Source organism: Cyprinus carpio, chromosome A23 (genome assembly GCF_018340385.1).
Source record: "Cyprinus carpio isolate SPL01 chromosome A23, ASM1834038v1, whole genome shotgun sequence".
Lineage (NCBI taxonomy): Eukaryota > Metazoa > Chordata > Actinopteri > Cypriniformes > Cyprinidae > Cyprinus > Cyprinus carpio.
Window position 1 is genome coordinate 4,288,387 of NC_056594.1, and position 24,681 is coordinate 4,313,067.

The 24,681-nt window shown below is 37.0% G+C and overlaps 2 protein-coding genes across 4 annotated transcripts; both read right to left on the reverse strand.

Annotated features, from left to right (window-relative positions):
• Positions 1 to 1,767: 1,767 nt before the first annotated feature.
• On the reverse strand, positions 1,768 to 14,474 carry LOC109048628 (ladinin-1-like). The gene is made up of 14 exons (XM_042712692.1): positions 14,336 to 14,474; positions 13,241 to 13,366; positions 11,905 to 12,199; positions 8,972 to 9,045; positions 8,625 to 8,793; positions 7,136 to 7,222; positions 6,804 to 6,847; positions 4,926 to 4,968; positions 4,782 to 4,825; positions 4,608 to 4,674; positions 3,688 to 3,816; positions 3,474 to 3,587; positions 2,784 to 2,882; positions 1,768 to 2,560 (listed from the first exon to the last, which is right to left on the reverse strand). Exons 1-13 carry the CDS (start codon positions 14,371 to 14,373, stop codon positions 2,811 to 2,813), a joined length of 1,302 nt encoding a protein of 433 aa, XP_042568626.1. The 5' UTR covers positions 14,374 to 14,474; the 3' UTR covers positions 1,768 to 2,560; positions 2,784 to 2,810.
• A 4,385-nt stretch (positions 14,475 to 18,859) lies between these two features.
• On the reverse strand, positions 18,860 to 24,626 carry LOC109048796 (troponin I, slow skeletal muscle-like). Of its 3 annotated transcripts, none has more exons than XM_042712694.1 (8): positions 24,514 to 24,626; positions 24,011 to 24,032; positions 23,918 to 23,924; positions 23,773 to 23,814; positions 22,925 to 23,056; positions 22,437 to 22,526; positions 20,818 to 20,994; positions 18,860 to 19,550 (listed from the first exon to the last, which is right to left on the reverse strand). In XM_042712694.1, the coding sequence occupies exons 2-8, from the start codon at positions 24,022 to 24,024 to the stop codon at positions 19,446 to 19,448; spliced, it is 567 nt and encodes a 188-aa protein (XP_042568628.1). In that variant the 5' UTR covers positions 24,025 to 24,032; positions 24,514 to 24,626; the 3' UTR covers positions 18,860 to 19,445. The 3 variants fall into 3 exon arrangements, with proteins under 3 accessions (XP_042568628.1, XP_018922011.2, XP_042568627.1); XM_019066466.2 differs by having other exon boundaries at positions 24,011 to 24,029; positions 24,514 to 24,563; XM_042712693.1 differs by lacking the exons at positions 24,011 to 24,032; positions 24,514 to 24,626 and having other exon boundaries at positions 23,918 to 23,965.
• Positions 24,627 to 24,681: the final 55 nt, after the last annotated feature.

The window sequence follows — 24,681 nt, forward strand, 5'->3', positions numbered from 1 at the left end:
ACTATTTTTAAAAATATCATACTATATACACTGAACAAAATTATAAACGCAACAATTTTGTTTTTGCCCCCATTTTTCATGAGCCGAACGCAAAGATCTAAGACTTTCTATGTACACAAAAGGCCTATTTCTCTTAGATATTGTTCACAAATCTGTCTAAATCTGTGTTAGTGAGCACTTCTCCTTTGTAGATAATCCATCCACCTCACAGGTGTGGCATATCAAGATGCTGATTAGACACCACGATTATTGCACAGGTGTGCCTTAGGCTGGCCACAATAAAAGGCCACTCTAAAATGTAAATTTTTACTGTATTGGGGGGGGGGGGGGGGGGTGTGTCCAACAAACCCGTCAGTATCTGACCACCATTTGCCTCACACAGCGCAACACATCTCCTTCACATAGAGTTGATCAGGTTGTTGATTGTGGCCTGTGGAATGGTGGTTCACTCTTCTTCAATGGCTGTGTGAAGTTGCTGGATATTGGCATGAACTGGAACACGCTGTCGTATATGCCGATCCAGAGCATCCCAAACATGCTCAATGGGTGACATGTCCGGTGAGTAGGCTGGCCATGCAAGAACTGGGATTTTTTCAGCTTCCAGGAATTGTGTACAGATCCTTGCAACATGGAGCCGTGCACTATCATGCTGCAACATGAGGTGATGGTCGTGGATGAATGGCACAACAATGGGCCTCAGGATCTCATCACGGTATCTCTGTGCATTCAAAATGCCATCAATAAAATGCACCTGTGTTCGTTGTCCATAACATACGCCTGCCCATACCATAACCCCACCACCACCATGGGCCACTCGATCCACAACGCTGACATCAGCAAATCGCTCACCCACACGACACAATACACGCTGTCTGCCCTCTGCCCTGTACAGTGAAAACCGGGATTCATCTGTGAAGAGAACACCTCTCCAAAGTGCCGGACGCCATTGAATGTGAGCATTTGCCCACTCAAGTCAGTTACGACGACGAACTGCAGTCAGGTCGAGACTCCGATGAGGACGACGAGCATGCAGATGAGCTTCCCTGAGACTGTTTCTGACAGTTTGTGCAGAAATTCTTTGGTTATGCAAACCGATTGTTGCAGCAGCTGTCCAGGTGGCTGGTCTTTGTGCTGTGTGATAAAACTTCACATTTTAGAGTGCCCTTTTATTGTAGCCAGCCTAAGGCACACCTGTGCAATAATCATGCTGTCTAATCAGCATCTTGATATGCCACACCTGTGAGGTGGATGGATTTTCTCGGCAAAGGAGAAGTGCTCACTAACACAGATTTAGACAGATTTGTGAACAATATTTGAGAGAAATAGGCCTTTTATGTACATAGAAAAAGTCTTTGATCTGTGAGTTCAGCTCATGAAAAATGGGGGCATAAACTAAAGTGTTGGGTTTATTATTTTATTCAGAGTATTTTTTTATTATTTTCATTGTCATATACCTTAAAGCCTATATATTTTAAACATTATTTTTATATAACATGAATTTTTATTATTAACAATAGCTTTTTTTATAATTAATTAAAAATATATTTAATTATAATGCCAGTATAATTAAATTATTTTAGCATATCATTAGTGAAAACATGAGACAACATAACCACATATAACATTACCAATATTATAATTAGATTATAAATATTATTGCTGGTAATATTACATTACTGTTTTTGTTGTTGTTGTTATTAATAAAAAATAAATTCACAAATTCACATCCTCATAAGCCTGCATCATTTGAAAACATGAGACAACATAACCAATGGTATAAAAATTGTATTCATCTACAGCATAACCCTTCTGGGCAGAAAAGATAATTACATGACAGGTCGTTCAGCAGAAAAAATGAACAAAAACAAAACATGTAGGCTTTGATTGAGCTGGAATGGATTAAAGACAGTTTTCAAAGGGCTTGATAGGACACATTCATCATTTAGATTACATCTAATTTACATTTCCTTTTCATGACTCAGGTCTCCAACAAGTTGAAACAACAGCAGTGAGAGCATATGTGAGCGTCAGCACATGATTCCCACTTCATTACAAATGAATTATCAAGCTTATTTCCAGTAGATTCCCTGAAACAGACATTCATGATATTACAGTTGTACCTTGGATTGTTATGAGTCATGGCTGAGGTCACAGACTATGTCTCTTTCTCCATATAATTTACTTATCGACAGCTCAAATATCAAGCTACAATGCAGAGGAGTGTCTGGCACCAACACAAAGAAACTGTATATTTGTATTCCTGCTGTCAGATAAACTCTGTGATGTTCAGTTTCTGTGTAAAGACCCTATAATACAGTCCTGTTGCATTCCACAATCCATTAGTACACACATTCACAACCAATAACATAAGCCTTGAATATACCCAAATAATGTAAATCAGTACTATGCCTTAAAAGTGCTAAGGAGTTAGCCAACGTAAAGTAGCAGAAGGAAAGGGAGTTTAGAGACAATCCTTGGCACTGTCTGAAAGAGTCGATCAAGCTTCCTTCAAAATCTTCAGAAACTGCAGAGATACATTGTCAAATGAATCTCATTAAAGCTGTAATGCAGAAAATATCTCAATTATTACTGATGTATAATAAAACTTTACTATTAAATAACACATTTTTGTTACTACATAAATGAGAAACATATGCTTAAATGAATTAAAATTCCTGTATAATTTTGTAAATCTTCTGTACATTTTTTAATGATGAAAATGAGCCAGAAATTTCTTCAACACAATGGTGCTTCTCTATTTTTATTCAGACGCGAATGATCACCTCGCTTTGTCTTTATCCATGAGAGTGTCACTTGTGGTCCTGGTCTTGTCCTCTTTCAAACAAACTTTTCTTAATGGAGATGTTCACATGTCTCAGATCCTGAGCATAAACAAATGAGATCGGTATTATGTACTTTAAGCTTTTAACTCATTCAAGTCAAGTTTGGCAAGAGTGTGATCACACTTTCACAAACAGAAATACAGTCATTTAAATTCTCCTGTTTGAAGGATTATATATATATATATATATATATATATATATATATGTGTGTGTGTGTGTGTGTGTGTGTGTGTGTGTATATATATATATATATATATATATATAAACAAGTTTAAGTTATTGATACTTAGATTTAAAGTTTTTCAATAATTAATTAATGCAAAAATATTTTTACATTATAGTAATCCTGTCAAAAATATAAATGTCATTACATAGACTGCATAAACGATGGCTCAAACCTCAAAGTCTCACATATTTGTGTGATTACTAACAAGATCAAATCAGGGAATGAAATAGGCTTAGTGCATAGTGAAATACTGCCACCAAGCCGAAGCCTGGAGAAGAACAGCGGAAATCATGAGGTTCACACCATTTTTTTTTATTGTGTACCTTCTCATGTTTTCCCTATGAAAAAATGCAAACAAAGAAAAAGATAAATGTAAGCTCATGCCTACATAAAGCAGCCCTTACCAAAGGACTATGAGATGATGATGATGAAGATGCTGATGATGACACAGTAAATGTTTTCTTCTGAACCCAGCGATTAATTCGATCAGAGATTCCTGAAGAAAAGCTGCGAAAATCCTGAAACAAAGTAAATGATCTTAACAAATGACTGAATGTTCAGTTCAGATGAGCTCACTCAAGTGATAACACATTTCTCAGAGACTGAAATGGTCCTCACCTGTTTGGAGAACACATGGCTTCTGTCGGATCCCTCCTGTTCTTTCTCAAACAGCTCCCTCTTCCTTGACACCTCATCCGCTAAACACACAGTCTTGTGCACCACTGGGGACTTGGATATTTCCCATTTCTAAAAGTTGGATAGAGCAATACATTTCTCAAGCATGATTTTGTTTTTCTCACATTCAGCATTATCTGGTGCTGATCACAAAATGGGCCTAAAACTCTTTCAACAACTGATTAAATGAGCTACTTAGTCTGAAAAATATTTCAGAATTTTAAAAATTTTATTCAAACTTAATATTATATTATCTATCTTATTTCTTATTGATTGCAACAATATTAGAACATTTGGGAAATGTCTAAATGCAGTTTAATAACTGTGATTTTCTAGAAATTAATATTAAAATTAAATTGATCAAATCTACCAATATAAAATAAATAAAATAAAACTATTTTAAGTGGCAAACAGACATTTTATTTGTTTTAAAACTAGCAACCTTTTATGGTAGGCTAATCTTCTGTTAACAGTTTCAGGGTTTCTGCAGGTTTTATGAAGGTAAATGTAAGATTTTAAAGACATTTTTAAGAAAATGTAAGGAATAAACCACACAGAATATGTCAGTATGGTCTCTAAATTGAAAATACAACATCCAACAGATCTCAGAAGAAAAAAAAAAAAAAAACCTAAGAAAAAAGCTGATGACTTGAATTGCTCTGTTCCCAAATAACCTGTACTTTCTGATCACACTGCAAAAAGAGTTCTGTTCTTTCTCTGTCATTTTGTATTTTTTTGTATTGTAATTTTCCTTATGATCTTAAATAAGGATTAATTTGCTTGTGATGAAGAATGTGTCAAATAAAGTGATCATCATGGGAAAACTTTTTTGTTGTTTCAGATGAACAGATGAAAATTCAGACCTGTGAGGCTTGAGTCAGTCGTTCCATTTTCTCCTGAATGGCGCGAGATGACAGCCTCTGCCGGGAGCTTGTGAAACAGCACAGACAGCAGTTCATTCAACACACCCTCATTTTACTGCTGCTCAAACAGAAACTGATAGCTCGCTGGAAATGTAGTATAATACAAACACTCACTTTCTCTGGAACGGGGTCTGCTGCTCCTCCTCTTGGTTGGAGCTCTGTGGGCCAGAACATCCAGAATAAGCCTGAGATCTCATCAGTGTGAGACTGAGACTGGGCTGTTTGTGTTTATAGCAGATTTGTTTTTGATAGCTTTACCTTATTGGATTCAAAGGTCTTCGCTGCAATCCGCACACTTGCGCTATGGATGAGATTGGATATTAGTCAACACAAACTGTTGTAACTTATACAGCACTGTTGTAAATTATAAGATTTTTGGAAAACATATAATAAACTCTAAAGTAGAATTGAAGTTGACAACATAAGTACAGAAAGAGTATATGAAAATAAGTTTCTTGGTGTGATTTTTAGACCACATAATCTGCTGGAAACTACAAATAAAACACATCAAAGCAAAATTGGCAAAGACCATAGCAATTCTGAATACTGGACAATAATTCAATGCATGTTTTTTTTTTTTGTTTTTTTAGTTTAGTTACTGTGTGGAAATCTGGGGAAACTCTTACAAAACTAATTTACAGTCGATATGCATATTACAAAAGAGAGCAATTAGAATCTTCAATACTGTTGGACATTTGGAACAGACACATTCTTAATTTTTAAAGTCACATATATTGAAATTCATTGATTTGGTTTAAGTTAAGACGGTTCAAAGCAAGATATACTTTACTTCCGGGAAATTTACTAAAAATGTTGATGGAAAGGCAGAGTGGGTATAATTTGAGAGAGGAATTCAACTTTAAAACCTATTAAAAATAATGTGCATTTCGATTTGTGGGGTGAGGTTGTGGAATGGTTTGGAGCAGGTGTTAAAACATTGTACAAATAATAAACAGTTTAAAAATTTTATTATAAAAAATATTATCTGCTAACAACGAACAATAATATATTTATCTAATATTAATAAATTATGTAAAAGATAATACGTTTGATTACGACATATAATCATTGCTGTTAATAGTGGTCACCGTTTGCTTGAATGCATGTCATTAACTAACTGCATGATTTTTACTGTACTTTTCTGCCGTATTGACATCACCTTGACAGAGTCACCACTGATAAGCTACTCCTTAAATTTATTGTAGAAACTTTCGTTTTCTGTGAAGCTGCTTTGCAACGATTTGTACTGTGAAAAGTGCTTTACGAATAAACGTGAATCGAATTGAATTGAAAAATAGAGTTACCATATTCAGAAAATAATCATATTTTCTTTAGGTCATTCATTGAGCATAAAATGCAAAACTAAAAGAGAATATTTCTTGAAGATGTACTGTAAATGTTTTAATCAGCAGAACATTGTCCACTGTTAACGGTGAATTGTGAACAACTGTTGAGTCAAATTAAATTGCATGTCATGTGCAATTAAATGAAAATGTATTACAGTTTAAATTTATAATAAATGCAGTTAACTGAACTTTAGAGTGCTTTATTTATAAACTCATTTAAGTAGGACTTAAGTACATTTTTATAAGTAATTTCAGTTTTTAAAATAAGCCTAAAAAGTAATGCTAAATATACTGGCAAACTAATTTTTATGGTAAACTAAAATATAATTTAATGTCATTCTCTATTAAAACTTGAATGTCATGTATCTAAATATATTTAAAATTGCACATTTGTAATGATGAAGTTGCAGTGTCAAAGATTTAAAACATATTAACTTGGCTAATAACTAGATTTAAATTATAATCAAGTACTTCACATGTGCTTTAGTATGTTAGTCAACACATCAAAATATATGCACTTCTTTAAAGATTATTAAAACAATGATTTAAATTGTATTTAATATAAATATTTTCATTTGACATTATTAGAAAGTGCACTTTTTAAAAGTGTACTTAAGTATGTTAAGAATCAGTCAAGAAAGTAAACTTAAATACACTTAAGTGGCCTCATATTTCATTAATATTATATTATCTGCAAGTACAGTTTAAGAAGCACACTTCTTTTTTCGAAAGGTAATGCAGTAAAATTTCACATGCACATTTCTTTTTTTATCTGTGTGTTTATCAGTACCTTCTCTGTAACGGCATGTCTCCTTCCTCCTTCTTCTTCATCATCTGAAACGGATAATGACACTGAGGCACAAAGCAGTACAGTCTGTCTCTCTCTGTGTGTGTTGAGTTAGTCAAATTTTTAACAAATGAGTCCTGACAGCACATGACATAAATAATGAAAGCTGCATATGACGTATCACTTCAAGGTTATTGACAGAAGCAAATTTGACAGTATACTGGCCTGCTGTATACAGTCCACATGAAATGCAAATCTTGACACTGTGTTATGTAACATCTTGACTCTCATACTTAATTAGCTGGTGTATTTATATATTCAAATGAGAGCTTTACCCTGAAGGACACCGTTCTGGAGCTCTGCCGTGTGAACGCAGGTTTCGCAGCTGGTTCGAAATTGCTCGGTGACCCATTTTCATGTCTCTGTGCACACATGCAAATAAAACAAGGCAGTAAGAGGAGAAACTGTTCGAGAATGCTTAATGAATTACACAAGTATAATAAGTCAATAAATGTATTCTTTTTAGATCTCTAGAATTGACCCAAATTATTCTGGAGTCCATTCAGTTGCAGAATGTGGTTGTAAATAACAGACGTCTGTGTACAGTATGGGATTAGAGCCATTAGAGGAATGACAAGTATATTTTAACAGCACTCAAGATTTCATGTTTAATTCAGTGTGGTGCTTACTGTTACTTTTTCATTATTTGTGAGTTTTACTAGCAATTTCTGGGTGCAAATTGTTTCAAACAGTCAAAAAAAAACAAAAAAAAAAAAAACAACAACTTGCAATTTGTAAATAAAACAAAGGTTATTTTAGTATATTTCACAAGAAATTGCTATTTTAATTCTTTCTACTTCAAAATTTAATATTTAATTAAATGTGTTATTATCAGAAATCGCTGAATTTCACAAATGATTACAAAGTCAATCCTACTTCAATGTTTTTTTCTCAGTAAAAATAAAATAAAAAAGACTTCAAAGTTGTAAATAAAACAAAAGATTATTGCTTCCTGTTTTATAAGAAAGTACAGTCTTTATTCTTCAAAATTTCATGTTCAATTTAATGTTATTTGCCATTTCATTGAAACTTTTACTCAGAAAAGGCAAAAGACAAATATTACTGGAGGCTTTTTGGTCCCACTTTTTATTAAGTGGCCTTAACTACGGTGTACTTACATTTTAATGAATCATTTGGTACAATGCACTTATTGTGTGAATACATGTTTTTACATTGTACTTATATTTTTTAAACTAAATCCTACACCTATTTTTTTTTTCAGTGTATATGGTGCCCTTTATTATATATCATATCTATGAAAATCTCCTGCTTTTTAGCCGCAAGTATAACAGTAAATGTCATAGCATAAATGTTCTCCTAGAGGGAGCCCTAACATCATTCTTCTTTAGTACATAGGCAATATTATACTATTCTTTAAAGTGCTATATAAATGCCGCTGGTACCCTAACATAATTCTTCTTTAGTATATAGGTATATAATATATATATTATATATATATATATATATATATATATATATATATATATATATATATATGTCAACGTACCATGGTATCACCATAGTACTGTTTGTAGGGAAACTATGGTCGCACTCTCCTGTTCCGTCTGTACATACTATGTACTTGTTTTAGTACAAAATCTGGGTAATAGCTAGATACTAATGCTGAACCTAACTCTAACCCATATAGTTACCATATTATCCTATACTTTCTTAGGTAAGTACACATATTGTAAAATAAAGTGCAACTGAAACTATACTAAACAAGACAGCAGTGCTTTTTGTGTGAATCTGTGGCTGTCTCACCGCTGCGTCTCCATTCGGTGTGGGGCTCATAGAGCCGGAGTGGGTGGAGCTGTGTGGTGACTCCGCCCTCGGAGACTGAGGGGGCGGAGACTTGGAGCTCAGAGGAGAAACCAGTCTGCTTGTTGCTGGGGGTGATGTGGGACTCTTATCAAAGGAGATGGAGAGAGAGCTGATCAAAGAGAAAAACAGTATGATATAATTTTAGCAGGGCAAAGATTGTGCTTTCATTATCATAGTGAGCAACTGCAAACAGATCTGACTGTCAAATCAGAATGTCTCCAGAAATAATACACTACTGTGAGCCCAACAGATAATTCACATGTTTAGAACAGTTAGAAATGTAGTACCTCACAAACTTTCGGGATGCTTTTGGGGGAGTTGGGGAGTTTGCTGAATCTTGGTTCGTGTCTTCATTTTTTTGCTATAAAAAGACAAAAAAAAAGGCCATTGAGTCTGTAAATGAAAATAAGCTGGACAGTTAACCTGGGAAATGTGTTAACCGGTTTGTAGGCAGGATTGCCTTGTGATGGAAATGTGTCAAGACGAACAAGAACAGTGATATTTGGAACGATTCTTTGATGAATTGAAAGTTCAAAAGAACACCATTAATTTGAAATAGAAATCCTAATCATCATTATATGTATTATATTACTATATTATGTCTTAACTGTCACTTTTGATCAATTTATTGTGTCCTTGCTAAAATAAAAACAAAAATCTAACATTTGAACTGTAGTGTACAACACTACTTTTGTACTGTGATGTAAGATTTTGGTCGTGCCACCAACCTCAAACTGAAACGATATTTCCAAACAATTTCTGAGAAAACCTTTAAGAATTTCGTTTGAATTTCAATTCAGGCACATTTGTTTTGAGATCACTATCACACTTAGAATTATTGGCATACTTTAAGTGGCTTTAAGTGACATACTTTAAGTGGCTGTTTTGGTAGATGCTGGTAACATTGCTTTGAACAAACATAAGCAGATAAATAATTCAAACTACAGATTCATAATTACAGTGAAATACTGCGGTTTAAAAGAAACATTTGAATACATTTATTTTGGTCTTTTAATAGTTCCTCAGCATTGATGTGCATTTGGTTACAGGCTGAGAATTCATCTTTGTTTTTAAAGCATTCACAGAAGTGACGGCACACTTCAGAAGTGGGTCAAATGACTTAATGTCCTCTCATGTGGAGGCCCTGTGGGTGTGTGTAAGGGAGACTGGGCCTCCCGCAGCTCTTTCTGTTAATCCTGTAGATGATTAGTTACACACTCTACGATTGGTAACGAGAGAGACAACATCGAGCAAGCAGATGACCTCTGACCCCTATCCACATGATGAAACCTGTCAGATTTACACGGTGCAGAACTGACAACTTACAAAACAACAGAGATAACAGAGAGGAGATTTTATGATTAAACCACTGCAAAACAAGTTCATCCAGCAAGTTCGAGAACATGTCTGTGAATGACAAACACAATGAGATGCTGATACCGTGAACTCGATACAACAAGACGGTTCTCTCTCACTGTCTTACTACTGTATATATAGCACCTAATGGGTAATGCTACAATGTCATTTGCAACATTAATGTTCCCCTGCTGTGAGAACTGATACATAACCATATCAAATGAAAACAAGATTCCAGTTCAGGTTACAACTTTTTGCAAAGAATATGCCATGCCAAAACATATAAATGTTTAAAGTGGTTTATAAAGAATTTATTCATAATTGCTCTTAATGGCAAAGTATTTGTTCTACCCAAAAACGCCAAACCATACCAAGCCCAATAGTGCAACCATAAATAAAGGATTTAAAATGCACTATGACACTACATTCCAGTAGTCGAATGTTAACATGTTAACCCTACAGTGATACACTAATAAGCATAAAAGTTACAGCAAATGCAGATAGTGGGTGAAATAGTTTACCTTAGATTCCGTAGTTTAATAATTATAATAATTTCTCTTGAATATCCATTCAAAGAACAAAGAAATCCATCCTGAAATCTCAAAGAGACTTCTCCTCTCCCTTAAAACAAGATTTAATCAAGTGGTGTTTACGAGATGTATATCAGTCATACAAGATATTGACCCATGCCTTGACAATTTTTTCATATGGTAATTTAAAAAATCTTGTCTAATTTTAACTGCTGTATTTTTTCTGTTTGCTTGGTTTTTATTTTGTGTTTATGTAACTCTTGTATTATTGCAACTCAGTTTTTGCCATGAAGATAGCCTTAGGTACTGACATGGCAATAGAAATAAAGAACTACTACTACTTCTTAAAGGGGGGGGGGGTCAAAAACATCATTGTTATTGTCCGCTGATGAAGCAGTTGGTGGATTTTGACAAAACAGTGGCTCTCAACCAGGGAGCCAAACTTCCAATGGGGCCTCGAGATAACTTAAAATTAGCCTAATTGAAATAAGACAAAACTTGTATTAAAATAAGTTAAAATAACTAAAAATCAATGTATGTCTTATTTTTAATTCACCTCTTCAATGAAGAACCAGGCTTCCCACAGTTGTGGACTTTTACGTAGCCTAAAATGTGATTTCTAGACCTGGAAAAAGTCATGTCCTAAAACTCAATGGGAAATTTTATAATCAAAATACATTTTCCTATTTATGCCAAGATCTAAAATATCTTATTAGGTACTATAAAAGTTAAGTAAAAATCATAATCAATTGCAAATCATAATCAACTGGAATACGCATGTCAATTTATTGGTTACATAGGGTGAGAACCTTAAAGAACATGCAGCTTTAAATTTCTGTAGTTCTTAAATTTTATTTACAGAAACTAGATTTGTCTGGCTTTCGAATATCCTGGAGTCACCCTAGCAGTACATAGTTCAGATGTCTCTCTTATCTGACCCATCCATTTTATCATGTATTAAAGTCTCTACTAATGAGCTGATGAGTTGCTTCAGATGTCTTTTGATTAGGACGAGTCTGAAAATCTGTAGTGATGGGGTGCTTCCAGAAACAGGGTTGGGAAACATTGTTGTGGACACTGCGGGAAACTGAAGTCTATACAGTTGAGAACCACTATAGTGTCCATTGGCCAATTGGCCACAGCTTTTGGCTGATGACAATATATCAGTCTGAATATACAAAGCTGTCAAAGTTGTCAGCTCACTAGGTTTTGGAACACATCAACCGTTTCAGTAATCCCAAACTGACCTCAGAACACTTTCACTGCAAACATCCTCTAAAAGCATCACATCACACAGAAGAACCACTGTATATTGAGAACCCATGTCTTCCTACCTTCTCCTGTGTCTCCGAGTCTGTGGAGTTGGTGGGAGGTTCTGGTGACATGAAGGTCTCCACGCAGTGCTGCACGCTCTTGAAGAGTTCCTCGTCCTGCTGTTCCCCCAGCAGCTCCACATGGGGCTCCTTATCCGGGCTGCCCTCTCTGCCACCATCATCTTCCCCCTTATTCTTCCTCAGGGTTTCAACGTGCCTCATCCTCCGCCGTTCGTCACGGACTCGCAGCATCTCCACAAAGTCCAGCTGCAGCTGGGCCAGACCGCCACCGGAGTCTTCAGAATCATCAGGCCCGCTAACATCGGAAACATTATATTAGTGAGACATTGTTTAGAGTGTTGACGTCATGTTAGCTTTTGAAAATCCATTTTCATGCATTGATACAGGGTTTAAACCTTGTGAAAAATAAGTGCACTTCAGCATACTTTTAGAGCGATGACTTATTACAGACATAATAAACTTTAAAAGAATATAAGTGTAAACTGAATGTATTGTTTTTGGACACTTGCATGTTAATTGAAATTAAATGAAAATGTATAATAGTTTAAATGTCTATTTAATGCAATTAGCTGAACTCCAGAGTGCTGTTTTTGAACCACTTTAGTACATCCTTATATGCAATTTCATAATTACTTCTGTTGTCTTTGAAATATGGTTTAAGTGTACTGCTGATGCACTGATGGTAAAATAAAACATACTTTAATGCCATTTCTATTGAATCATTGTAATGATGATATACTTTTAAGATTTGAAGTACACAACAAGTGCACATTCAATACAATTATTTATTTATTTTTTCACAAGGGTATGCAGACAGAGATGACAGCACTAGTAAACTGACATGATCTTTTTTCCTGTTCCCCTCCATTGGGGTCAGAATTCCATTGTCTTTGTACTTTTAAAGTACTTTGTACTTTGATAGATTCATCATCCATTTCTGCCACTGGGCCATTAGATGAAACTACTTGTAAACTTAACTTGTTAATCAGACAAGACTCTTATTTTAGGGGCAAACTGCTTTTCTTGATAAACACGGGCAGTGTCCACATATGGTATTATGAGACCAAATTACAACATTACATGTAGATCCTATTCATATTCGCTTTTATGATACCATAAACCTTTATCTAAAGCTCTTTGAAGCGCTCATCCTTATGTTCTGTAAGGTCGATTGCTTCATGGAAATATTTAACACAAAATTTACATAAATTTGATGTATATCACTGAGTCTCAAGCCAATTACAGCTCTTAAGCAATTTGAAGTGGAAAGAGAGAGCATAAATAGTTGTCTAAAGTTGGGTTTTCTCTGTAATTTTGTGCTTTTTTGATCTCGCACCTACTGGTTTGTGGTTTGGTCTCTTCAGTGGGACTTTCATCCGAGTCTGCTGTAGAATCCCTTGTCTTCCTCCTTTTCTCTCTCTCCACCTCTTCCTCATCCTCCACAGTCCACTGTCGAGCCAGCCTGAAGATCAAACACATCACAGCTTTAAAACACATATAAACATACGATTTTCAGCATTCCGCTTTTCTGTGAACACTGATGCTAAACGATAGGTAGAAAGGTAGATTGTCTTATACTACTGCATCCCCAAAATACAGTTTTGCACATATTGCCTGAACGCTTTAAAAACATTGGAACTTTTCGATTTCTGTGAAACATTATAAAAGCAGTTTATTCAAACTTTTTTTCATTGAACTGATTTAAAGCTTTATTCCCATTGAGGCAAAAGGAAATACATGGCAGGGACGTTCTGAGCTGCTGACTACTGACATCCATCCTGTCAGTCTTTTTGAAAGTATGAGAAGATGCATTACGATCAAAGGTCTCGATGATATACCCCAGAGGTGGACTATTGTATTTCAGTTTGAAAACAGTGTTTCATTGTGCAATAACTGGTTTTTCAAGCTCTGTTTTGGTTAAAGGATACTCAATGCCTTCAGTCTGAAAGCGTGACATTACTTTCCATATGAGTGCATTACACTGTCAAAATAATCACAACCCGCAGCACAAACTCCCACTGCATGTCCAGACTTCCAGTTTTTATTTCAGTCATAAAGCTGCCATCCAAAATGCACAGGATGACGATTGTAAATTTTGACTATTATATTGGAAGTGTTGCCCTGGGTGCTATATTTCTGAAACTCAAGTGCCCTTTTGGCTTTTTTGCTTATTTCAAAGTCTTAAGGTTTGATTTTTATTATTATTATTTGATTCACAAAATTTAGAGCAAAGAAATAAAATAGCTGAAACCCTAAAAAATAACTGCATTCCAGTTATAGTTCTGATACTTCTTAGTTCAAATGTCCATAGCACAAGCATTCATAACATCAGTATAAACACTGACACCTGCGCTTCTGCAACCTGTCAGAAACCGCAAAACCGTTCAGACCAGACAAAATAAACGCTAAATGTATATTTCAATTTACTTACGTTGACAAAGCAGACCAGTTTTTCCGGCTAATAGACATTATGTTTGTGTTGTCGTGTTGAAGTCGGTTGGAGTGTGTAGTGTCGCGCTCTTCGCTGTGCCTTTCTGTGTGCCACCTTTACCCCGCACCTTCAGCAGAGGCGCGTCACGTGACCACCATCATCACGCTGCGCTCGCATCAGACATCTTCAGTCTTGATACAACGTGTATTTTATTCACCATATTCGTGTTTTATCCACTCGGACATCGTGTTAAAGCCTTTGAGCAGCTGCGTGTGTGGACAAAGAAGGAACACTACAACTGCACGACAATCACAACGCAGGAACCCTGTCTTTAGAAATAACATTCTAAAGATAAATAAGAAGAAGAAGAAGAAAAAAAAAAATCGGACCTTATTGAAAGTAAATGTAAAAAGTAGGTTATTGGGAATTATGAAAAACTTTAAAGTACTTAATAATAATAATAATAATAATAATAATAATAATAATAATAATAATAATAATAATAAATAAAAAAGGAGGGAGAGGTGGTTTGGGGATGTAGAATAAGTAAACAAACTATAAACATATTATGTTATATTATATTGTATTGTATTATATTTTTTAGGGTATTATTTAACTAAATAACTAAAATAAGACTTGTAACCCCAGAGAGAAAACTCGAAACTTATATTGTTTTAATTTAATAAAATGTCAAAAAGCTAGAAGCAATAAAATAAATGGCCACAAATATATAATAACTAAAATATATTACAATTTTACATTACAGTATATATACTTATCAATATAATCATAATGGTTTTAGTTATATGAAATGTCAGAAAGCTATAAGCCGAATATATCATAAAAATAATAGCTAAAATATATTATGTAACATTACATTATATTATTTGCCTTAAGTATTTTAGAATACTAGAATACCTATAAAATTACATATACTCAGTTTCCCTTTCAGTGGGTCACTCTTGACGTCACGTCGGTGACCAACGAATTGGGATTTCGCTTCGAGAGACCAATCTACTTCGAGTGTAAACTAAATGAGGCAATGCACATTGGTATGCAATTATTGCATCCACCTGCAGCTGTTCACAGCATGAGCATAAAGAGGCAGCAGGTGCAATGCATACCAGCTTTTCGCTTCAGAGCTGAGCGACAACATCGTTCTGCTTCATCCAAGTGTCTTTAAGTGAGCTACGAGATCAATGCGCTCTTGGAAGCTTCTGGTGTTGGTGGTATGGCGTTTCAGCTTCAGTTGTGCTGCAAGCGGCCATTTCCCCTGTGCGCCTTAGCTCTAAAAGAGCAATTTTCTCTAAAAGAGCTCCACGGGTGCGTTTTTGTAAAGACGATGGACTGTCTTTTAAAGATGCCGTTTTACCCGTGCGTTTCTGGATGCGGTCGTTACCTGGTGCCGGGTGATGGTCATGATCGCTGCTCCACGTGTCTGGGCATTAAACAAGCTGAGGTGGCTTTCGTGGATGACTCATGTTCCCATTGGAAGATGACCATCTCAGAGCTGCAGACCAGGCTTCGCTACCTCAAAGGGGGCGGAGTTCCATTGCTTCTGCCGCGATCTAAGGCTCGTCCTGGCAATAACTACTTCCGGCAGTAGCACGGGTGGTTTGAGGGTCACAGTGGTGGCAAACTCCTCAGGGAACTAACCCTCGGGTGGCCCACCACTCCTCCAGCACCTTCGATCCAGTTGGGCAGCCAATGGAATGCACAGGGCCCTCTTCAAAGAGCATACCAGTGGTACCCTGCAGGGCCCCTCCCGATGACTTGATGTCGATCACTGCATCGGAGAGAGAGCTCTCTGAGGAAGATTCGGCTGCACTGCCAACCTCTGGGATGGTGGTAATGCCTGAATCAGATTAAGAGAGAACAACTATGCTTTCTCGGGCCACCGAGAAGGTAGGGCTTGAGTGGAAACCCCCACCATGTCTTGAGCCTTCCAGGTTGGATGATTGGTTTCTCAGGGTGGGCTGCGTTGGTTCTCAGCACCCTGCCCCGGTGCCTTTCTTCCCGGAAGTGCATGAGGAGCTCACCAGGTCATGGACGGCACCTTTTACTGCCAGAAACCAGTCTGCTGTTTCCTCCTCCCTCACCACACTCGACAGTGGTGCAGTGAAAGGGTATTCAGCGATCCCCCCCCAGTGCAGCAGTCGGTAGCGATGCAATTGTGTCCTAAGTCTGGCTCCTCCTGGCGGGGAGACATGTTCCTCCCTTCCCGGAGAAGGCATTTGTCTGGTCTAACTGGCAGTGCCAATACAGCTTGCGGGGAAACTGCTTCAGCCTTACACGCTATGGTGTTACTGCAGGTGCACCAGGCCAAGGCACTGAAGGATCTGCACGAGGGTGGTCACGATCCGGAAGTTCTGAAAGAACTCTGAACCGCCACTGACCTCGCACTCCGAGCGACGAAGGTCACCACGAGTTCTCTGGGTCGTGTGATGTACATGCTTGTGGTCTGGGAACATCTCTGGCTGTGTCTGGCTGACATGTGGGACACCGACAAGGTAGGGTTCCTCAATGCCCCTGTTTCCCAGACAGGCCACGTCGGCAATGTGGTCGAGAGCTTTGCCCAGCAGTTCTCGGCTGCACAGAAGCTGACAGAGGCTATCCTCCTGGGCGCTGGCTCACGGTGCCTCGCTGACAGATATTTGTAGAGTTGGGGGCCGGGCAACCCCCAACACGTTCGCTAGATTCTATAGCCTTCGTGTGGAGCCGGTATCCTCCTGTGTTCTCATCTCAATTGGGTAGTGGCACTGAGAGGACCCGGTTAGTGTTGGCTTGTAAAAACCGCTCGAGAGTGTCCGTACTGTAGACGCTGTGGAGCTCCTCCATCCCCTCGGCAGCCAGACATGGCAGAATGTCTGCTGCCAGGCCCTCACTCGCTGAATCCTTGAAAAGCGGTAAAGGGCTGGGTTCCATATGTGAGACCTACTGTAAGTGGATCCCATATGTGTAAAGTCCACAATATAGCCTCAGAGCCCATGTCACCCCGGCAGACTTCTGCCATTTCCAAAAGGGTTACAATCACCTCCAAATTTCCATATGCACCTAAACGGATGTCCATATGTGTATTTGCTCCTGAAACCTCCTTCGGGAAGGATGGGGCTTCCGCAACGTCCCTGTTCCAAGTGGAATTGGTAAATTTTCCCAGTGTTATCCAACCTCACATTGAGGGGCTAGTGCTACGACAATGGTGAGTGGTCTTCTTGTTGCGAGCCCCAGCCTACACCAAAAAGGGGTGCAGCCGGCTCGCACAGGGCACTGGAAGGGGCAGCATCCATGGCGCTTTGGTAGGGAATCCCAATTCGTCGGTCACCGACGTGACGTTGAAAGTGACCGACTGAAAGGGAATGTCTCAGTTACATATGGTAACCCTCATTCCCTGAAGGAGGGAACGAAGAGGGCATGTCCCATCACCACAGTTGCTGTACCGCCACTGAGCGGCCGGGTCGCCGGCTCGGCTCCTCGGTGAAAACCTGGCATGCATTGCACCTGCTGCCTCTTTATGCTTATGCTGTGATCAGCTTCAGCTGGGTGCAATAATTACATGCCAATGTGCGTTGGCTCATTTAGTTTACACTCAAAGTAGATTGGTCTCTCGAAGCGAGATCCCAATTCGTCGGTCACCAACGTGACGTCTTTGTTACCTCCTTCAAGGAATGAGGGTTACCATACGTAGCCGAGACGTTTTCATCATTAAGTTTGTCACATGAGTGTCTCAACAAAACAAAGACCATTCCTACTATAAATCACTGATATCTTTGTTGCTTGTTATAGGATTTTTTTTCATGCTGTCAACTCATTCTTGAATTTAGTTTTGTTGCATTGTTTCATAGTATTACTTGGGGTGAAATGTACTCGGTTTCAAAACAATGTTACATTTTGAAACATTCTCTTATGTGAATACAACATTTTACATGAAGTCAAGCATATAGGGCATCACTTTGTCATTCACAGTGCCATTTGCTCTACAGTTCAGAATTCATTGAAGCTCAAAGGCTGGAGGTGTTTGCTTTATTCCCTGTGCCACACCTATAAGAGACAGCTAGACCTGCTGTACTTTGGCCAGAGCAATATGAAACCCATAGTAGACTATCCAGTATACCACAGGGTTTGGTCTTAAAGGAAATAATAAGCAGCTGCACTGGAATGACAAATCTGGTGGCATGCTTCCGCTATATTGTTTAGTTTACAATTGCCTCTTTATTCACCCATGCTAGTAGAGAGAAGAAAAAAAAAACATTTCAAGTAAGGAGTGTCACAATAAACTCTGACTGTTAAATGTTAAATAAGTACAGTATGCATAAGTGGCCTGAACACCCAACCCAATGCCAACACAGGGAAGACAAAGATATCCACTATGCAAATAAGGGTTGGAGTCCACTGTCTTTAAATGACAGCCTTCATAGTTAACACTTCACTTCCTGAACGAGCTCCCTATCTCCTGCATGATCCTATTCAATAGCATTTTAAACATTTGCATCAAATTAGACTAAACAAAGAAACACTGCACATCTGTTTAAATTCTCCAGTGACTTTACTGTTAAACAGCATGCAAAATTACATTATCACACTATCCTGGCTGTATTAGTATACACTTTTTTGCAGGTACAATTGCATACAGTTTTGATGAGCATTTTGAGCTTTTCATTTTATGTTTAATTTTAGCACTGAAAGTCAGGATTATGAGCTTTTGTAAACAATAATTTGCAGCCAGACTATCAGAAAAAACATGCCAAACTGAGCATGGAAAACTTTTGGAAAGATTAAACATATAATGATCCTTGTACATCAACAAATATTTCTATTTATTTATCCTAATAATGCACTGGTACACCTTCCAACGACTCTTCCTAATAACTGAATATTGACATAATAAAAGATAAACTAAGCTAGTAATTATTTACTTATTGGCCACATGAAAGTTGCATAATCATTTGCACCAATGAAGCAGCTGCAATAAATTACAATATCAGAGACATCTGAAATAACAGTATATCTGGTATTTAATAGTATATTTAGTATGTAGCTCTAAACCTAATCCTTTTTACTTGCCAAACAACAAGTTGCATAATCTTGTGTGTTAACTTTACTAGACAAGGTTTCACGGGGTGGGGCCTTTTGCCGCATCAAACATCTTCTTTCTTCCCTCCATACCAGACATGGCCTCCACGTTCTTCCTCCAGTCACTGTCCTCAACTGGCCTCTTCTGCAGAATGAAACAGAAGGGTTACTACTAACTAGCTGTAATTAAACATGATTATATGATCAGCAAAATATAGAAATTCAACTGAATATCACTATAAGTAATTTTGGTTTAGCCTTTTGTGTGAAGTAGCGACAGATCTTTTCTAACGTATTGTGATGGAAATTCTAAAGTAATGGATTAACAAAAGATAAAGAAAAAATGTAGGGCAGGGACTTATCACTTGTTTCTATGGATAGTTGTTGATTGGATGTGGAGATGTGGGCATGGCACTCGAATGCAGATGAGTGCAAGTTTTGCTTTTGATTTCATGCCGACTTTATCTGGATCCAGATCATTGAATCAAGAATTTGTTTGTTGGCTCGCGAACAGCTCCAAGAATTCGTTTAGCCCATTCAGGAATGAATCATTCAGTGCGATTTGCAAACAAGCAGGAGCTGAACTCTAAAGTTTGAAATAATGTGGAATGATATTTTTTTTTTGTTTTTATGAAATGTAGTGTAGTAAAAGATTCAATAGTATGCTTCAGAATATAGACAAGTAAAAATACAGATTCTTGAAAAAATGTAAAAACACTGTCTACCGCTGCGTAATCGACGTTATGCAATTGATGCAGTGCAAAGACATTAAATTGAACATCCATTTAATTTACTGGTTTCACTACACTTTTGAAGGTTTTGTCTCTTGTGTTGAGTTTCATCTCTCTGATCAAATAACTACAATTAAAAAAGGTTATTTCCAGTCAACTACAGATCCACACAAAAGCTTTTCTTCTAGTCTACCATACTTCTGTTGTCCACGCTCATGTCTGTCATACAACACCCAACCTGCATTATATTCAAGACAAACGCTGAAAAGAATGAACATTGTCACTGTTTGCTTTCTAAAATCATTGCCTTTTACTCCTCCGCTTCATATCCCATGAGCCTCTGCCTTTCAAACAGCTGCATCTGGTGATGTCAACCTTCTGTCTGAGCTCTGTTAAGCTCTGAATAGTCAGGTTACATTGTTTCTTTTCATTGCCTATTGCTCGATCCTCAACTTGTCCAAGTGCCAGTCCAGATAGAAGGTTAGTAATGTTAGTAATGTTTTCACTGGCGTAACCTTGAAGGATTAACAGTTTTCTCACATTATCTTACATGGAACATTCCATGATGTTTCTGCTCGAGTAGTTTTGTTTTATAAGGTTTCATTCGTACTTATATACCTATTTGACATGGCTTGAATGGCTTGGTCATATAACTGTACAGATGTTCAGATGACGTCATACCTTCTCAGTATCCTCTTTCTTTACAGATTTGAGGTTGGCTCGTAGGTCCATTGAGACTTTGTGCTTTGAGCCTAAGAGAGATCTGAGAATGGCATCTGCAGAAACCCTCACCCTCCTCAGGGTGGGACGCTTGAACTTCCCCCTCAGGTCCAGAACCTTAATGTTCAGGTCTTTGACCTAGAGGATGGATAGTAATTTGATAAGTTACTCATTAGATACCTATATGCATAAAGACACAATAAGGATTTGTTCCAAAAGCTAGTGAGCTCACTACATAGATAACATGATTATACCTTCACAGGCTCAAAGGTAGCATTGCTACCTTTTTTAATAGTATTTCCAAATTCATAATCATAAAACAGTAGACAAAAAAAAATGATGACCCCGACCCCCACTGAATGTGATTTTGAGGGGACCCCATAGCAAAATCAGTACAATGGGCCCAGAATCCCTAGCGATGCCACTGGCTGCAAATGACATCTTACTGTAAGTCACGACAAGAGCATCCACCTGTTTCAATCCGCCTATTTTTTTATGTGCATGTTGGGATATCGCTTAAAAAAATGCTTAATGGAAATGCCAAAATATGCATAGAGTCTAAAAGAATGGATAAAAAACATATGCACTCAACTGAGTTAAAACATTTTTATCCGATAATAAAACATGCATAAACCATGATGGAAAAACATTAACCAAATAAATTTTATTATATGATAAAGACTGGCAGTGGCTTCGCATACAAAGAATGACATTTTTCTTACTGATATTTGGCACCAGTTTATCAGGAAGGGATGATTTTGTTCTTGTCATCTCTCTGGATGGAAACGATGATTTACGTGCAAATTTTTTATGCGATATTCCAATTTTGCACATAATTTAAATTTGCAACTTTGGATGTAAACAGCTAGAGATGGCATGACGAATGTAGTACTGAACATCCGGATTAAATTCATACTACACACATTCATACTGTACTGTAGCACTGTAGTACTCAGACAGTGTGAGATTTCGGACACAGCTCATTAATTGTGGAGAAGAAAATCCCATAATGCACTGCAATGTAAAAATCCATGCAAGATAAACGAAGCAAGAGAAATGTCAATTATGAACAAAATTCTTTCAAAAGTGAACAGTGTATTTAAATATATTTCATACTAATTAAAATGCACTATTTTAGCAAATGTTTGTGTGTAGTTTGATGTCATTTTTAAGCTGATTAGAGTTCCATGTTGTTAGCTTAGCAACATGCTAATGCCAAACTGTACTGGAAACAATTGGTAGTTGATTCACATGTGTAGCACTTTTTGTATGACACAGTTCTAGTCTATTTACATTGTTTCTAATTAAGTAGGTTCCATTTCAGTTTGTATGTTCCCTTAGAAGGCAATTGACTATGTAGGGAGTAGACAGCAAGGCAGCTCACTTAGTTTTGGAACAGCCCAGACCTTTGTAAAGAAACATCTATACCAAAATTCATACCACCTTTTTATGAAATCACTATCACAATTAGTCAGAACTGCATACTAATATTAGAAGCCTACAAATAGAGCAGATGAAGACAGCAAGTTGTGACATTGTCCAGCTGGTTATTAAACTATGGCTTATGTGGATTTTCATACCTCACGCTTATTCAGTAAGACTTTGGCTTCAATATCATAGCGCTCCTCATCCACCACATCAATCTTAGCATGAAGCTCTTGACAGAGTTCCTAAAAGAGACAGAAATGTTTACTGAATTTCAGGAATCCTTTTTAATATGAATGTGTGTTACATTACACAGGGTGCCGACTAACAACATAAAAGCTCAAACAAAAGCTCTTTTGTTATAAGAAACCAAATATTATATGGCAATTTTCCTACTTATCGTTTCACTCAAACATACTTCTCATAAAAATGCCCATGGTTGGCTATTTACATTGCAATTAGTCAAATTAAGATAGGCATTGGGCAAGACATTTGCATCAGCATCATGAAAGCTAATATGCAAATAAAGCAATAGTTGCAGTACCACAAGCAGCAGTGATTGTACCATTAGATTTCAAGTCATGGGGAATTTTGCGTGGCAGCAAATAAGCAAAACTGTAAGTTTGGAGGGGGGCATGGTTACCTGAAGCTCAGCGAATGACATGCCCTGTGTCTGCAGAGGAGGAATGTTCTCCATCAGATACCTCTGCTTCTCCTCCTCTTTATCCAACATCTCCTGATCCAGCTCTTCTTTGGCTTTTGCCACCATCAAACTCTGAAAACACACATCTAAATGTCAATGGGCCTGTCCCAATACCCAGTTTGTGGTTTTTGCTTTAGAAAACTTGTCTACTTATATAGCATATTTTGGGTATGTGGCCCAAGTGTTCAAGTGGGACCACAAGTGTGTAGAACATTTAATTACCTGATGGGACACACTTACAGTGTTGTATAAAAATGCAAGTAAAGTTTTTACAGAGCTTTATTTACACATTTTGGTTTTCAATACTTAAAATAAATTACTTAATGTCTGTTTGTAACACAAGACATTGTTTATTAATTGTGGTGCTTCCAATACAGTGATAAAAATCAGTTCCAAGCATTTTACTACCAAATTGTATGTAATATCTTAATATGATGAGTGATGGGATACTCAAATACTGCTCTGAAGTGTATTTAGTGTTCATTAAGTGCACTGAGCTTTGGTATTTTTCAGTCCTGGGACACACTTACTTTTAAGATTAGAAGTGTCCAACTGGGACAGTCCCAACTTGGTTAAGACACATGTCTGCCATCTAGTGGTGTGTTATTGACTCAAAATAAATAAATAAATACTGTTGTTTATACTATCCTTATGAATTAGTGATTTGACAAACCTCTAACCTCCAAGTATTATTGTATTATCTTAAATCTCAAATATTGTAACTTGTTGAGAGGGAAAAATGATAAATATTAATGTAAATGTTGAATTTATACATGCTGCAAACCAACCTTTAGCATAAGCTTTCTTGAGGCTGAGATCTTGGACTTCCTCTGGGTCAGAGATGGGAAAGTTACACAACAGTACAGGTAGTACAGATGATCAAATAATCTAAGTTTTAGTTAATTTGTTATAAAAAAATAATGCATAACTTACCTCTTGCCTGGAAATACAACATAAAATGTACATTAGTATATACTGACAATTTATTACCAGAGATTATTGTTGGTATTAGAGAGCCACACTTACCCTTGTTCAGGCATCTTGGCTACTAAAAGAGAGCAAAATCATTTTATTCAGTGATTTCTAGATGATTAATAAGACAATTACTCACAACACAGAACAACTGTCCTAGGGTAAATTATTTTATATATTAGATTAGATTAGATTAGATTTTTCAATTTATCTTCAGAAATTATTAACAATAAACAGTCCTCTTGATTAATTACATCAAATGAATCTATAAAACTACTTATTATATTATTTTATTATTTTTTTCTAATGCATCATAATAGCCCTTATAATTAACTGACCATTACAAGAGACTTTTTTAATTATGAAAATTATGAGAAGGTCAGGAGGAAGAATGCTGATAAAACGAGACTTTCAATATTTCAAAAAGCTATTAATAAGACAACAAAACAGTGTCTGAAAGTTAAATATAGAAATGTACTAAAAAACAAGAGTACCTAAAAAAATGTATTCAATGTCTCTTGTGATCAGCAGATTTCCCATCAGTAGAAGCATCTTACCTTACAATGTGGGTTTGTATCGTGTTGTCCTCAAACTGATTATTGATAACAGAATAGAGATGTGCTCCCTTATTTAACCCACAGCGTCTCTTTATCTCTAATCTGTCAGTGGAGGATATTATTAGAGCACAAATCTTTCACTCTCTCTCTCTCCTTACATGTTCGGCT